The following is a 16,280-nucleotide window of genomic DNA, read 5'->3' as shown; positions in this document are numbered from 1 at the left end:
TACTGGCATTGTTGTCAGTTTGTGACAATAGATCCTTCTAAATGTTACACACTGGACCTTTTTTAATTTATGAAGCTGATAAACAATTCCTTGCAGATGGAGTGTATATTATATATAGTATATCCTTCTTTTTTCATTAACTTTTCTCTTCTAGCCTGTACAATGCAAGAAATCAGAACAAGTAAAAGACAATATAATATAAGTCAAAGGTTGTGCTAAATTGGCCTGTATGCCACAAATTAATGATGATAAAAAATATATTCTGTATTTCTTCAGCTTCTGAGGTTACTATTAATTGCTGACTCTTAGCTTTAAATGGGCTTGTATTTAAAGGTGTTCACATACAAAATGGCTGCATTACAGGCCTGGCACAACATCTCCAGGTAGATACAATACAAAGTATCGGCTAATGTCTGTGGGTCCCAGACTTCAGTCATGTATAATACAGGGTACAACTGCCTACACTTTTCTTTTAATGTGGATATAAAACTTCCACATCCACTGTGCTTAAGCATACAGTCAGCATAACAAAAATGTGTCACAGTCCTGATACCTACAGACTGTACAGTGAATCCTAGACGTGGTGATTTGTCCAAAATACATGCAGATGGACAAACCCCAAATAGCTCCACTGTTATATTAATAAACAGAATGGCAATTTCCATGACCAAGTAAATTTTTCTATTAATGCAAAGACAAATCTCAGGCATTACACAGAGTCTCTCTACAGTATGTTGGTCTCACAGGAGTCAGGCTGCAGTATCTTTAATGTAACAATGAGCTTAATGGATTTTCTAAACCAGGGATAAAAAAGGCATAGATCATGGGGTTTAGACAGGAGTTTAAACACAGCAAACATATTATCAAGCCAACAGATGAAACATTGAGTAAGTTATCTTGGCCTGTAATAGCAACACAATAATATGGGCAGATACATATTAGAAACACAACTACAACAACACCAAGAGCCCTGGCTGCTTTCATTTCAGATTTTTTAGCAGTTACTTTCACTGATTTCTGGAGTGTGACAGCTGCAATATGTGACCGCATGGCACGAGCCTGAGACACAGCCACCACAAAAACTCTCATATACAGAACTACAATGACAGTAATGGGAACGATGAAGGTAAAAATAAGATCTACAAATCCAGCTATATAGTTAACAACAATGATACACTCTCCAACACAGGAGTTATACCTGCCTGGTTGTTCCAGGACATCAATTAGACTCAGACCTTGAATGATTAGAGGCCATATCCAACACAGACAAATACAGACTATAACTCTTTTTTCTGTGACTTTGGTGGAGTAATGCAGAGGATGACAAATAGCAACATAACGGTCAACAGATATAATCACCATGGTTCCAACTGAGGCAGAGGTAACTACGTATACTAGATACTGACCAAATGCACACATGAGGTCACCAAAGAACCAGCAGCCATCTAAGTACATAATTTGAAAGCACATTATGAAACCCACGAAGAAATCTGAGACAGCCAGAGAGAGGAGGATGAAGTTGGTGGGGGTGTGGAGCTGCCTGGAGAGGAAGACCAGCAATATAGTTATCATTAGTTATAATATCAATCATTGTTTAAACAGAAACAGATAGAGCAAAGACTGAAATATAATTAGATTAGTTCGAAAATTATTCTTTTCCTAAGATCAGCCAAATTTTTTTTTTTTTTACTTTCTGTCCATTTCATAAATGAATGATTATCTACTTGAAGTGGGAGATAGAGATGATGACCAGCAGGTTAAGAACTGCAGTGATCAGAGAGATGGAGGACAGCAGAATGTTAATCAGCATGGTCTCAAAGTGAGCACCCCCAATCTTCCTGCAGGAAGTGTTGAGGAGTTGTGGAAAGCAGAGTTCACTTCCCTCCAAGGTCTCCATCAGCACAGAGCTCTGGCAGCTTTATGACCAAACCTTTTTGTCACACAACTGATTTATCTCTATCCTCCCTGTCTACACCTCCTTCCTCTTCACCTCTGCCCAATCCCATTCTCAGCACATGACCTGTCTCTTTCACTAAATATGATGTATGAAGTAAAGGTGTCATTTAGAGTTAATTGTCCATTTAAACTGTGTTGAAAGTTGAGCTCTCCTGAGCTAATATATGTTGGAATCACTGGGACCTTTAAATACCAATTTGTTCATTTTGTGTGATTGCATTGTACTTTTATTATTGTAATATCTGAACATTACCTGTGCCAAGATTGATTTTAATACAGTGAAGCAAAGCAAAGTTACAGAGGTTTTAGTAAAGGACGTTTTAGGCGGAATCTCCAAATCTGTAAAACTCAAAACTTTAATGTCAAATTCACTTCTGGAATTTTTTGAAGATATGTATGATTCTAGTGAATATACATCACACGTGTACTTGTTTATTACGTAGGGATGGATTCTTGAGAAGCACAGACACAAAATGTGGTGCTTTTGTTTTATCATGACATTTTTAGACGCAAATGATCCCTGAGCTGAACATGAGCTGTAGGTATAACTCACTCCCAGGATCATCGTCAGCTAGGCGCGCTCCAATAAGTTTGTAATCACATGATTCAGATGACACTCGAAATTCAGAATGAGGCAGGAAGTATAAGGTAAAGGGGGGCCTTTAAATATGAACTCATTCATTTGGTGTGGTTAACTGGACTTTTATTGTGACAGGTCACTTCCTGTCACCTCATTCGGTCACTTCCTGTGACCGTTACTTGATGCTGCTTGATGGCACGCGATGGGTTAGGGTTAATCCAATTTCTGAATTAATAGTTTAGTGTTTTTTATGAGACTGATCAATTAATTATTGGCTTCAGTTTTTCCTTATTTCAGGGTGGTGCCCCGAGGAACTTTAATATTAATTAAAGTCATTTTCTATTATAATGAGGACCAAAATTAATTGATTACGCTACAATTACACCACTGTATGGTACCACTGTGATTTATCATAGCACCTACAGAAGTGAATAGGAGAATGGATAAGGTGGAAAGATGAAAGCCCATACTGTGTTAGTTATTGCTCACTTATTGTGTCGTCCCAGTCAGCGTGTGTGTTTGAAATCTGCAATCGACCAATCCATTCTTAAATTATGGCTAAAAACCTATTTTTAGGTCAAAATGACCTTTGACCTTTAAGTCAAAAGTGACCGGCTGTCATTACCCGTCTTGTGGACCATGCATAAATAGGAGGGAAACCGTTTTAAACTTAAACATGTACCATTGTATAACTTAACCATAATGCAACTCAAATAACATACAGGAAATATACTGAAGAGACTAATAATGAGATGTGGTAGTTAGTAATATCAGTGTGTCAGTAGTTGTATAAGTAAATAAGTGATGGGTGAGGGTGTAGTAAGTTGCAGAATCCAACTAATAACCAGGCAGAGTCCAACCAAACAGAAACATGGTGCCGGAGAAACAAAGAGAGAGTGAATAACGGGACGGCTGGACCTTAAATGCCCCTGGGAGACGGCCCAGGTTCTCCCAGGGCAAAGGAAATATACAGCAGGCCCTTCAATAACTGTGAAATAACGCTTCAATCTCTCTTTTAAACTTTAAACTGTTTTAAACTTAAAGATGTACCATTGTATTACTTAACCATAATGCAACTCAAATAATATACAGGAAATATGTTGAAAACAATAAGATGTGATAATCAGTAACATCAGCGTGTCAGTAGGTGCATGAGGGAATAAGTGATGGGTGAGGGTGTAGTAAGGTGCAAAATCCAACTAATAACCAGGCAGAGTCCAACCAAACAGAAACATGGTGCCAGAGAAACAAAGAGAGAGTGAATGACAGGTAGCTGGACCTTAAATGCCCCTGGGAGACTGCCCAGGTGCTCCCAAGGCATTCATGACAACAGCAAGGGAAAAATACAGCAGGCCCTTCACTGACTGTGAAATAACACTGCAATCTCTCCTTCTTTTCCAGAGTTATGGTGTTGAATGACAATAAACAACAAAAAAGTATTTTTCCAGGACATTATGATTTCAGAGTGGAGATGACCTTTCACCTTTTGGGTAGTGTAAAGGTAAGGGTTATGACTAAAACTGTTCGTCAAGTTAATTTTGAGGTCACTATTACCTTGACCTTTGAGTCAAAAGCGTCACCAATGCATTATCTCACCAATTGTACAACTTAAATGTAAATACACAACTTCATGGCAATCAATCAGGGGTTGTTGAGATATTTCACTCTGGACCACAGTGGTGGGCCGACTAGCAGACTGTCGTTGTCATCATTGTTAGGGAAAATATGCAAACTGTAGTGGTGCTCACATTATTTGTGTTCAATTCCAAGGCTGTATGCGACATTAACTTTTGGTCTGCGAGTGATATGTATGTTTGTCAGGATTCAGGAGTTTTTTATGGAATCACTTAGTTAAAGGTCCACTGTGAAAGATTTACTGGCATTGTTGTCAGTTTGTGACAATAGAGCCTTCTAAATGTTACACACTGGACCTTTTTTAATTTATGAAGCTGATAAACAATTCCTTGCAGATGGAGTGTATATTATATATAGTATATCCTTCTTTTTTCATTAACTTTTCTCTTCTAGCCTGTACAATGCAAGAAATCAGAACAAGTAAAAGACAATATAATATAAGTCAAAGGTTGTGCTAAATTGGCCTGTATGCCACAAATTAATGATGATAAAAAATATATTCTGTATTTCTTCAGCTTCTGAGGTTACTATTAATTGCTGACTCTTAGCTTTAAATGGGCTTGTATTTAAAGGTGTTCACATACAAAATGGCTGCATTACAGGCCTGGCACAACATCTCCAGGTAGATACAATACAAAGTATCGGCTAATGTCTGTGGGTCCCAGACTTCAGTCATGTATAATACAGGGTACAACTGCCTACACTTTTCTTTTAATGTGGATATAAAACTTCCACATCCACTGTGCTTAAGCATACAGTCAGCATAACAAAAATGTGTCACAGTCCTGATACCTACAGACTGTACAGTGAATCCTAGACGTGGTGATTTGTCCAAAATACATGCAGATGGACAAACCCCAAATAGCTCCACTGTTATATTAATAAACAGAATGGCAATTTCCATGACCAAGTAAATTTTTCTATTAATGCAAAGACAAATCTCAGGCATTACACAGAGTCTCTCTACAGTATGTTGGTCTCACAGGAGTCAGGCTGCAGTATCTTTAATGTAACAATGAGCTTAATGGATTTTCTAAACCAGGGATAAAAAAAGGCATAGATCATGGGGTTTAGACAGGAGTTTAAACACAGCAAACATATTATCAAGCCAACAGATGAAACATTGAGTAAGTTATCTTGGCCTGTAATAGCAACACAATAATATGGGCAGATACATATTAGAAACACAACTACAACAACACCAAGAGCCCTGGCTGCTTTCATTTCAGATTTTTTAGCAGTTACTTTCACTGATTTCTGGAGTGTGACAGCTGCAATATGTGACCGCATGGCACGAGCCTGAGACACAGCCACCACAAAAACTCTCATATACAGAACTACAATGACAGTAATGGGAACGATGAAGGTAAAAATAAGATCTACAAATCCAGCTATATAGTTAACAACAATGATACACTCTCCAACACAGGAGTTATACCTGCCTGGTTGTTCCAGGACATCAATTAGACTCAGACCTTGAATGATTAGAGGCCATATCCAACACAGACAAATACAGACTATAACTCTTTTTTCTGTGACTTTGGTGGAGTAATGCAGAGGATGACAAATAGCAACATAACGGTCAACAGATATAATCACCATGGTTCCAACTGAGGCAGAGGTAACTACGTATACTAGATACTGACCAAATGCACACATGAGGTCACCAAAGAACCAGCAGCCATCTAAGTACATAATTTGAAAGCACATTACGAAACCCATGAAGAAATCTGAGACAGCCAGAGAGAGGAGGATGAAGTTGGTGGGGGTGTGGAGCTGCCTGGAGAGGAAGACCAGCAATATAGTTATCATTAGTTATAATATCAATCATTGTTTAAACAGAAACAGATAGAGCAAAGACTGAAATATAATTAGATTAGTTCGAAAATTATTCTTTTCCTAAGATCAGCCAAATTTTTTTTTTTTTTACTTTCTGTCCATTTCATAAATGAATGATTATCTACTTGAAGTGGGAGATAGAGATGATGACCAGCAGGTTAAGAACTGCAGTGATCAGAGAGATGGAGGACAGCAGAATGTTAATCAGCATGGTCTCAAAGTGAGCACCCCCAATCTTCCTGCAGGAGGTGTTGAGGAGTTGTGGAAAGCAGAGTTCACTTCCCTCCAAGGTCTCCATCAGCACAGAGCTCTGGCAGCTTTATGACCAAACCTTTTTGTCACACAACTGATTTATCTCTATCCTCCCTGTCTACACCTCCTTCCTCTTCACCTCTGCCCAATCCCATTCTCAGCACATGACCTGTCTCTTTCACTAAATATGATGTATGAAGTAAAGGTGTCATTTAGAGTTAATTGTCCATTTAAACTGTGTTGAAAGTTGAGCTCTCCTGAGCTAATATATGTTGGAATCACTGGGACCTTTAAATACCAATTTGTTCATTTTGTGTGATTGCATTGTACTTTTATTATTGTAATATCTGAACATTACCTGTGCCAAGATTGATTTTAATACAGTGAAGCAAAGCAAAGTTACAGAGGTTTTAGTAAAGGACGTTTTAGGCGGAATCTCCAAATCTGTAAAACTCAAAACTTTAATGTCAAATTCACTTCTGGAATTTTTTGAAGATATGTATGATTCTAGTGAATATACATCACACGTGTACTTGTTTATTACGTAGGGATGGATTCTTGAGAAGCACAGACACAAAATGTGGTGCTTTTGTTTTATCATGACATTTTTAGACGCAAATGATCCCTGAGCTGAACATGAGCTGTAGGTATAACTCACTCCCAGGATCATCGTCAGCTAGGCGCGCTCCAATAAGTTTGTAATCACATGATTCAGATGACACTCGAAATTCAGAATGAGGCAGGAAGTATAAGGTAAAGGGGGGCCTTTAAATATGAACTCATTCATTTGGTGTGGTTAACTGGACTTTTATTGTGACAGGTCACTTCCTGTCACCTCATTCGGTCACTTCCTGTGACCGTTACTTGATGCTGCTTGATGGCACGCGATGGGTTAGGGTTAATCCAATTTCTGAATTAATAGTTTAGTGTTTTTTATGAGACTGATCAATTAATTATTGGCTTCAGTTTTTCCTTATTTCAGGGTGGTGCCCCGAGGAACTTTAATATTAATTAAAGTCATTTTCTATTATAATGAGGACCAAAATTAATTGATTACGCTACAATTACACCACTGTATGGTACCACTGTGATTTATCATAGCACCTACAGAAGTGAATAGGAGAATGGATAAGGTGGAAAGATGAAAGCCCATACTGTGTTAGTTATTGCTCACTTATTGTGTCGTCCCAGTCAGCGTGTGTGTTTGAAATCTGCAATCGACCAATCCATTCTTAAATTATGGCTAAAAACCTATTTTTAGGTCAAAATGACCTTTGACCTTTAAGTCAAAAGTGACCGGCTGTCATTACCCGTCTTGTGGACCATGCATAAATAGGAGGGAAACAGTTTTAAACTTAAACATGTACCATTGTATAACTTAACCATAATGCAACTCAAATAACATACAGGAAATATACTGAAGAGACTAATAATGAGATGTGGTAGTTAGTAATATCAGTGTGTCAGTAGTTGTATAAGTAAATAAGTGATGGGTGAGGGTGTAGTAAGTTGCAGAATCCAACTAATAACCAGGCAGAGTCCAACCAAACAGAAACATGGTGCCGGAGAAACAAAGAGAGAGTGAATAACGGGACGGCTGGACCTTAAATGCCCCTGGGAGACGGCCCAGGTTCTCCCAGGGCAAAGGAAATATACAGCAGGCCCTTCAATAACTGTGAAATAACGCTTCAATCTCTCTTTTAAACTTTAAACTGTTTTAAACTTAAAGATGTACCATTGTATTACTTAACCATAATGCAACTCAAATAATATACAGGAAATATGTTGAAAACAATAAGATGTGATAATCAGTAACATCAGCGTGTCAGTAGGTGCATGAGGGAATAAGTGATGGGTGAGGGTGTAGTAAGGTGCAAAATCCAACTAATAACCAGGCAGAGTCCAACCAAACAGAAACATGGTGCCAGAGAAACAAAGAGAGAGTGAATGACAGGTAGCTGGACCTTAAATGCCCCTGGGAGACTGCCCAGGTGCTCCCAAGGCATTCATGACAACAGCAAGGGAAAAATACAGCAGGCCCTTCACTGACTGTGAAATAACACTGCAATCTCTCCTTCTTTTCCAGAGTTATGGTGTTGAATGACAATAAACAACAAAAAAGTATTTTTCCAGGACATTATGATTTCAGAGTGGAGATGACCTTTCACCTTTTGGGTAGTGTAAAGGTAAGGGTTATGACTAAAACTGTTCGTCAAGTTAATTTTGAGGTCACTATTACCTTGACCTTTGAGTCAAAAGCGTCACCAATGCATTATCTCACCAATTGTACAACTTAAATGTAAATACACAACTTCATGGCAATCAATCAGGGGTTGTTGAGATATTTCACTCTGGACCACAGTGGTGGGCCGACTAGCAGACTGTCGTTGTCATCATTGTTAGGGAAAATATGCAAACTGTAGTGGTGCTCACATTATTTGTGTTCAATTCCAAGGCTGTATGCGACATTAACTTTTGGTCTGCGAGTGATATGTATGTTTGTCAGGATTCAGGAGTTTTTTATGGAATCACTTAGTTAAAGGTCCACTGTGAAAGATTTACTGGCATTGTTGTCAGTTTGTGACAATAGATCCTTCTAAATGTTACACACTGGACCTTTTTTAATTTATGAAGCTGATAAACAATTCCTTGCAGATGGAGTGTATATTATATATAGTATATCCTTCTTTTTTCATTAACTTTTCTCTTCTAGCCTGTACAATGCAAGAAATCAGAACAAGTAAAAGACAATATAATATAAGTCAAAGGTTGTGCTAAATTGGCCTGTATGCCACAAATTAATGATGATAAAAAATATATTCTGTATTTCTTCAGCTTCTGAGGTTACTATTAATTGCTGACTCTTAGCTTTAAATGGGCTTGTATTTAAAGGTGTTCACATACAAAATGGCTGCATTACAGGCCTGGCACAACATCTCCAGGTAGATACAATACAAAGTATCGGCTAATGTCTGTGGGTCCCAGACTTCAGTCATGTATAATACAGGGTACAACTGCCTACACTTTTCTTTTAATGTGGATATAAAACTTCCACATCCACTGTGCTTAAGCATACAGTCAGCATAACAAAAATGTGTCACAGTCCTGATACCTACAGACTGTACAGTGAATCCTAGACGTGGTGATTTGTCCAAAATACATGCAGATGGACAAACCCCAAATAGCTCCACTGTTATATTAATAAACAGAATGGCAATTTCCATGACCAAGTAAATTTTTCTATTAATGCAAAGACAAATCTCAGGCATTACACAGAGTCTCTCTACAGTATGTTGGTCTCACAGGAGTCAGGCTGCAGTATCTTTAATGTAACAATGAGCTTAATGGATTTTCTAAACCAGGGATAAAAAAGGCATAGATCATGGGGTTTAGACAGGAGTTTAAACACAGCAAACATATTATCAAGCCAACAGATGAAACATTGAGTAAGTTATCTTGGCCTGTAATAGCAACACAATAATATGGGCAGATACATATTAGAAACACAACTACAACAACACCAAGAGCCCTGGCTGCTTTCATTTCAGATTTTTTAGCAGTTACTTTCACTGATTTCTGGAGTGTGACAGCTGCAATATGTGACCGCATGGCACGAGCCTGAGACACAGCCACCACAAAAACTCTCATATACAGAACTACAATGACAGTAATGGGAACGATGAAGGTAAAAATAAGATCTACAAATCCAGCTATATAGTTAACAACAATGATACACTCTCCAACACAGGAGTTATACCTGCCTGGTTGTTCCAGGACATCAATTAGACTCAGACCTTGAATGATTAGAGGCCATATCCAACACAGACAAATACAGACTATAACTCTTTTTTCTGTGACTTTGGTGGAGTAATGCAGAGGATGACAAATAGCAACATAACGGTCAACAGATATAATCACCATGGTTCCAACTGAGGCAGAGGTAACTACGTATACTAGATACTGACCAAATGCACACATGAGGTCACCAAAGAACCAGCAGCCATCTAAGTACATCATTTGAAAGCACATTACGAAACCCATGAAGAAATCTGAGACAGCCAGAGAGAGGAGGATGAAGTTGGTGGGGGTGTGGAGCTGCCTGGAGAGGAAGACCAGCAATATAGTTATCATTAGTTATAATATCAATCATTGTTTAAACAGAAACAGATAGAGCAAAGACTGAAATATAATTAGATTAGTTCGAAAATTATTCTTTTCCTAAGATCAGCCAAATTTTTTTTTTTTTTTACTTTCTGTCCATTTCATAAATGAATGATTATCTACTTGAAGTGGGAGATAGAGATGATGACCAGCAGGTTAAGAACTGCAGTGATCAGAGAGATGGAGGACAGCAGAATGTTAATCAGCATGGTCTCAAAGTGAGCACCCCCAATCTTCCTGCAGGAGGTGTTGAGGAGTTGTGGAAAGCAGAGTTCACTTCCCTCCAAGGTCTCCATCAGCACAGAGCTCTGGCAGCTTTATGACCAAACCTTTTTGTCACACAACTGATTTATCTCTATCCTCCCTGTCTACACCTCCTTCCTCTTCACCTCTGCCCAATCCCATTCTCAGCACATGACCTGTCTCTTTCACTAAATATGATGTATGAAGTAAAGGTGTCATTTAGAGTTAATTGTCCATTTAAACTGTGTTGAAAGTTGAGCTCTCCTGAGCTAATATATGTTGGAATCACTGGGACCTTTAAATACCAATTTGTTCATTTTGTGTGATTGCATTGTACTTTTATTATTGTAATATCTGAACATTACCTGTGCCAAGATTGATTTTAATACAGTGAAGCAAAGCAAAGTTACAGAGGTTTTAGTAAAGGACGTTTTAGGCGGAATCTCCAAATCTGTAAAACTCAAAACTTTAATGTCAAATTCACTTCTGGAATTTTTTGAAGATATGTATGATTCTAGTGAATATACATCACACGTGTACTTGTTTATTACGTAGGGATGGATTCTTGAGAAGCACAGACACAAAATGTGGTGCTTTTGTTTTATCATGACATTTTTAGACGCAAATGATCCCTGAGCTGAACATGAGCTGTAGGTATAACTCACTCCCAGGATCATCGTCAGCTAGGCGCGCTCCAATAAGTTTGTAATCACATGATTCAGATGACACTCGAAATTCAGAATGAGGCAGGAAGTATAAGGTAAAGGGGGGCCTTTAAATAAGAACTCATTCATTTGGTGTGGTTAACTGGACTTTTATTGTGACAGGTCACTTCCTGTCACCTCATTCGGTCACTTCCTGTGACCGTTACTTGATGCTGCTTGATGGCACGCGATGGGTTAGGGTTAATCCAATTTCTGAATTAATAGTTTAGTGTTTTTTATGAGACTGATCAATTAATTATTGGCTACAGTTTTTCCTTATTTCAGGGTGGTGCCCCGAGGAACTTTAATATTAATTAAAGTCATTTTCTATTATAATGAGGACCAAAATTAATTGATTACGCTACAATTACACCACTGTATGGTACCACTGTGATTTATCATAGCACCTACAGAAGTGAATAGGAGAATGGATAAGGTGGAAAGATGAAAGCCCATACTGTGTTAGTTATTGCTCACTTATTGTGTCGTCCCAGTCAGCGTGTGTGTTTGAAATCTGCAATCGACCAATCCATTCTTAAATTATGGCTAAAAACCTATTTTTAGGTCAAAATGACCTTTGACCTTTAAGTCAAAAGTGACCGGCTGTCATTACCCGTCTTGTGGACCATGCATAAATAGGAGGGAAACAGTTTTAAACTTAAACATGTACCATTGTATAACTTAACCATAATGCAACTCAAATAACATACAGGAAATATACTGAAGAGACTAATAATGAGATGTGGTAGTTAGTAATATCAGTGTGTCAGTAGTTGTATAAGTAAATAAGTGATGGGTGAGGGTGTAGTAAGTTGCAGAATCCAACTAATAACCAGGCAGAGTCCAACCAAACAGAAACATGGTGCCGGAGAAACAAAGAGAGAGTGAATAACGGGACGGCTGGACCTTAAATGCCCCTGGGAGACGGCCCAGGTTCTCCCAGGGCAAAGGAAATATACAGCAGGCCCTTCAATAACTGTGAAATAACGCTTCAATCTCTCTTTTAAACTTTAAACTGTTTTAAACTTAAAGATGTACCATTGTATTACTTAACCATAATGCAACTCAAATAATATACAGGAAATATGTTGAAAACAATAAGATGTGATAATCAGTAACATCAGCGTGTCAGTAGGTGCATGAGGGAATAAGTGATGGGTGAGGGTGTAGTAAGGTGCAAAATCCAACTAATAACCAGGCAGAGTCCAACCAAACAGAAACATGGTGCCAGAGAAACAAAGAGAGAGTGAATGACAGGTAGCTGGACCTTAAATGCCCCTGGGAGACTGCCCAGGTGCTCCCAAGGCATTCATGACAACAGCAAGGGAAAAATACAGCAGGCCCTTCACTGACTGTGAAATAACACTGCAATCTCTCCTTCTTTTCCAGAGTTATGGTGTTGAATGACAATAAACAACAAAAAAGTATTTTTCCAGGACATTATGATTTCAGAGTGGAGATGACCTTTCACCTTTTGGGTAGTGTAAAGGTAAGGGTTATGACTAAAACTGTTCGTCAAGTTAATTTTGAGGTCACTATTACCTTGACCTTTGAGTCAAAAGCGTCACCAATGCATTATCTCACCAATTGTACAACTTAAATGTAAATACACAACTTCATGGCAATCAATCAGGGGTTGTTGAGATATTTCACTCTGGACCACAGTGGTGGGCCGACTAGCAGACTGTCGTTGTCATCATTGTTAGGGAAAATATGCAAACTGTAGTGGTGCTCACATTATTTGTGTTCAATTCCAAGGCTGTATGCGACATTAACTTTTGGTCTGCGAGTGATATGTATGTTTGTCAGGATTCAGGAGTTTTTTATGGAATCACTTAGTTAAAGGTCCACTGTGAAAGATTTACTGGCATTGTTGTCAGTTTGTGACAATAGATCCTTCTAAATGTTACACACTGGACCTTTTAACTTGTGTGCAAAAATGTATAAAGCTGACAAACAATTCCTTGCAGATGGAGTGTATATTATATATATATAGTATATCCTTCTTTTTTCATTAACTTTTCTGTCTAGCCTGTACAATGCAAGAAATCAGAACAAGTAAAAGACAATACAATATAAGTCAAAGGTTGTGCTAAATTGGCCTGTATGCCACAAATTAATGATGATAAAAAATATATTCTGTATTTCTTCAGCTTCTGAGGTTACTATTAATTGCTGACTCTTAGCTTTAAATGGGCTTGTATTTAAAGGTGTTCACATACAAAATGGCTGCATTCCCGGCCTGGCACAACATCTCCAGGTAGATACAGTACAAAGTATCGGCTAATGTCTGTGGGTCCCAGACTTCAGTCATGTATAATACAGGGTACAACTGCCTACACTTTTCTTTTAATGTGGATATAAAACTTCCACATCCACTGTGCTTAAGCACACAGTCAGCATAACAAAAATGTGTCACAGTCCTGATACCTACAGACTGTACAGTGAATCCTAGACGTGGTGATTTGTCCAAAATACATGCAGATGGACAAACCCCAAATAGCTCCACTGTTATATTAATAAACAGAATGGCAATTTCCATGACCAAGTACATTTTTCTATTAATGCAAAGACAAATCTCAGGCATTACACAGAGTCTCTCTACAGTATGTTGGTCTCACAGGAGTCAGGCTGCAGTATCTTTAATGTAACAATGAGCTTAATGGATTTTCTAAACCAGGGATAAAAAAAGGCATAGATCATGGGGTTTAGACAGGAGTTAAAATAGAGCAAACATATTATGAAGCCAACAGATGAAACATTGAGTAAGTTATCTTGGCCTGTAAGAGCAACACAAAAATATGGGCAGGTACATATTAGAAACACAACTACAACAACACCAAGAGTCCTGGCTGCTTTCATTTCAGATTTTTTAGCAGTTACTTTCACTGATTTCTGGAGTGTGACAGCTGCAATATGTGACCGCATGGCACGAGCCTGAGACACAGCCACCACAAAAACTCTCATATACAGAACTACAATGACAGTAATGGGAATGATGAAGGAAAAAATAAGATCTACAAGTCCAGCTATGTAGTCAATAAAAACAATGCACTCTCCAACACAGGAGTTATACCTGCCTGGTTGTTCCAGGACATCATTTAGACTCAGACCTTGAATGATTAGAGGCCATATCCAACACAGACAAATACAGACTATAACTCTTTTTTCTGTGACTTTGGTGGAGTAATGCAGAGGATGACAAATAGCCACATAGCGGTCAACAGATATGATCACCATTGTTCCTACTGAGGCAGAGGTAACTACGTATGCTAGATACTGACCAAATGCACACATGAGGTCACCAAAGAACCAGCAGCCATCTAAGTACATAATTTGAAAGCACATTACGAAACCCACGAAGAAATCTGAGACAGCCAGAGAGAGGAGGATGAAGTTGGTGGGGGTGTGGAGCTGCCTGGAGAGGAAGACCAGCAATATAGTTATCATTAGTTATAATATCAATCATTGTTTAAACAGAAACAGATAGAGCAAAGACTGAAATATAATTAGATTAGTTCGAAAATTATTCTTTTCCTAAGATCAGCCAATACTTTTTTATTACTTTCTGTCCATTTCATAAATGAATGATTATCTACTTGAAGTGGGAGATAGAGATGATGACCAGCAGGTTAAGAACTACAGTGAGCAGAGAGATGGAGTACAGCAGAATGTAAATCAGCATGGTCTCAAAGTGAGGACGCCCAGTCTTCTTGCAGGAGGTGTTGAGGAGTTGTGGAAAGCAGAGTTCACTTCCCTCCAAGGTCTCCATCAGCACAGAGCTCTGGCAGCTTTATGACCAAACCTTTTTGTCACACAACTGATTTATCTCTATCCTCCCTGTCTACACCTCCTTCCTCTTCACCTCTGCCCAATCCCATTCTCAGCACATGACCTGTCTCTTTCACTAAATATGATGTATGAAGTAAAGGTGTCATTTAGAGTTAATTGTCCATTTAAACTGTGTTGAAAGTTGAGCTCTCCTGAGCTAATATATGTTGGAATCACTGGGACCTTTAAATACCAATTTGTTCATTTTGTGTGATTGCATTGTACTTTTATTATTGTAATATCTGAACATTACCTGTGCCAAGATTGATTTTAATACAGTGAAGCAAAGCAAAGTTACAGAGGTTTTAGTAAAGGACGTTTTAGGCGGAATCTCCAAATCTGTAAAACTCAAAACTTTAATGTCAAATTCACTTCTGGAATTTTTTGAAGATATGTATGATTCTAGTGAATATACATCACACGTGTACTTGTTTATTACGTAGGGATGGATTCTTGAGAAGCACAGATACAAAATGTGGTGCTTTTGTTTTATCATGACATTTTTAGATGCAAATGATCCCTGAGCTGAACATGAGCTGTAGGTATAACTCACTCCCAGGATCATCGTCAGCTAGGCGCGCTCCAATAAGTTTGTAATCACATGATTCAGATGACACTCGAAATTCAGAATGAGGCAGGAAGTATAAGGTAAAGGGGGGCCTTTAAATATGAACTCATTCATTTGGTGTGGTTAACTGGACTTTTATTGTGACAGGTCACTTCCTGTCACCTCATTCGGTCACTTCCTGTGACCGAATGAGTTAATAGTTTAGTGTTTTTTATGAGACTGATCAATTAATTATTGGCTTCAGTTTTTCCTTATTTCAGGGTGGTGCCCCTAGGAACTAATATTAATTAAAGTCATTTTCTATTATAATGAGGACCAAAATTAATTGATTACGCTACAATTAAACCACTGTATGGTACCACTGTGATTTATCATAGCACCTACAGAAGTGAATAGGAGAATGGATAAGGTGGAAAGATGAAAGCCCATACTGTGTTAGTTATTGCTCACTTATTGTGTCGTCCCAGTAGGGCTGGGTATCGGTACTCGATACCTTTCAGGTATCGACCGA

The 16,280-nt window shown here is 38.4% G+C and overlaps 4 protein-coding genes across 5 annotated transcripts; all 4 read right to left on the bottom strand.

Annotated features, from left to right (window-relative positions):
* Positions 1–305: 305 nt before the first annotated feature.
* On the bottom strand, positions 306–4,438 carry LOC127365912 (trace amine-associated receptor 1-like). Its single transcript, XM_051404485.1, has 2 exons — positions 1,725–4,438; positions 306–1,540 (listed from the first exon to the last, which is right to left on the bottom strand). Exons 1-2 carry the CDS (start codon positions 1,895–1,897, stop codon positions 766–768), a joined length of 948 nt encoding a protein of 315 aa, XP_051260445.1. The 5' UTR covers positions 1,898–4,438; the 3' UTR covers positions 306–765.
* Positions 4,439–4,715: 277 nt separating this feature from the next.
* LOC127365907 (trace amine-associated receptor 13c-like) lies at positions 4,716–9,026 on the bottom strand. The gene is made up of 2 exons (XM_051404478.1): positions 6,136–9,026; positions 4,716–5,951 (listed from the first exon to the last, which is right to left on the bottom strand). Exons 1-2 carry the CDS (start codon positions 6,306–6,308, stop codon positions 5,135–5,137), a joined length of 990 nt encoding a protein of 329 aa, XP_051260438.1. The 5' UTR covers positions 6,309–9,026; the 3' UTR covers positions 4,716–5,134.
* Positions 9,027–9,126: 100 nt separating this feature from the next.
* Positions 9,127–11,413, bottom strand: LOC127365914 (trace amine-associated receptor 1-like). The gene is made up of 2 exons (XM_051404487.1): positions 10,547–11,413; positions 9,127–10,361 (listed from the first exon to the last, which is right to left on the bottom strand). The coding sequence occupies exons 1-2, from the start codon at positions 10,717–10,719 to the stop codon at positions 9,587–9,589; spliced, it is 948 nt and encodes a 315-aa protein (XP_051260447.1). The 5' UTR covers positions 10,720–11,413; the 3' UTR covers positions 9,127–9,586.
* A 1,895-nt stretch (positions 11,414–13,308) lies between these two features.
* LOC127365910 (trace amine-associated receptor 1-like) lies at positions 13,309–15,685 on the bottom strand. 2 transcript variants are annotated; one of them, XM_051404481.1, is made up of 2 exons: positions 14,970–15,685; positions 13,309–14,788 (listed from the first exon to the last, which is right to left on the bottom strand). In XM_051404481.1, the coding sequence occupies exons 1-2, from the start codon at positions 15,140–15,142 to the stop codon at positions 13,972–13,974; spliced, it is 990 nt and encodes a 329-aa protein (XP_051260441.1). In that variant the 5' UTR covers positions 15,143–15,685; the 3' UTR covers positions 13,309–13,971. The 2 variants fall into 2 exon arrangements, with proteins under 2 accessions (XP_051260441.1, XP_051260442.1); XM_051404482.1 differs by having other exon boundaries at positions 14,936–15,032.
* Between the last annotated feature and the right edge of the window lie 595 nt (positions 15,686–16,280).

This window comes from Dicentrarchus labrax, unplaced genomic scaffold (assembly GCF_905237075.1).
Source record: "Dicentrarchus labrax unplaced genomic scaffold, dlabrax2021, whole genome shotgun sequence".
Classification (NCBI taxonomy): domain Eukaryota; kingdom Metazoa; phylum Chordata; class Actinopteri; family Moronidae; genus Dicentrarchus; species Dicentrarchus labrax.
The sequence above is the reverse complement of the archived record's forward strand: the minus strand, read 5'-3'. Positions and strand labels throughout refer to the sequence as shown.

What these genes read in the sequence shown, in the direction of transcription:
- LOC127365912 (XM_051404485.1), bottom strand. Translation starts at nt 1,897, where the DNA reads ATGGAGACCTTGGAGGGAAGTGAACTCTGCTTTCCACAACTCCTCAAC. An exon ending in ATCTCTATCTCCCACTTCAA is followed by an intron (nt 1,541 to 1,724) that starts GTAGATAATCAT and finishes CTTCCTCTCCAG; the next exon opens with GCAGCTCCACACCCCCACCA.
- LOC127365907 (XM_051404478.1), bottom strand. Translation starts at nt 6,308, where the DNA reads ATGGAGACCTTGGAGGGAAGTGAACTCTGCTTTCCACAACTCCTCAAC. An exon ending in ATCTCTATCTCCCACTTCAA is followed by an intron (nt 5,952 to 6,135) that starts GTAGATAATCAT and finishes CTTCCTCTCCAG; the next exon opens with GCAGCTCCACACCCCCACCA.
- LOC127365914 (XM_051404487.1), bottom strand. Translation starts at nt 10,719, where the DNA reads ATGGAGACCTTGGAGGGAAGTGAACTCTGCTTTCCACAACTCCTCAAC. An exon ending in ATCTCTATCTCCCACTTCAA is followed by an intron (nt 10,362 to 10,546) that starts GTAGATAATCAT and finishes CTTCCTCTCCAG; the next exon opens with GCAGCTCCACACCCCCACCA.
- LOC127365910 (XM_051404481.1), bottom strand. Translation starts at nt 15,142, where the DNA reads ATGGAGACCTTGGAGGGAAGTGAACTCTGCTTTCCACAACTCCTCAAC. An exon ending in ATCTCTATCTCCCACTTCAA is followed by an intron (nt 14,789 to 14,969) that starts GTAGATAATCAT and finishes CTTCCTCTCCAG; the next exon opens with GCAGCTCCACACCCCCACCA.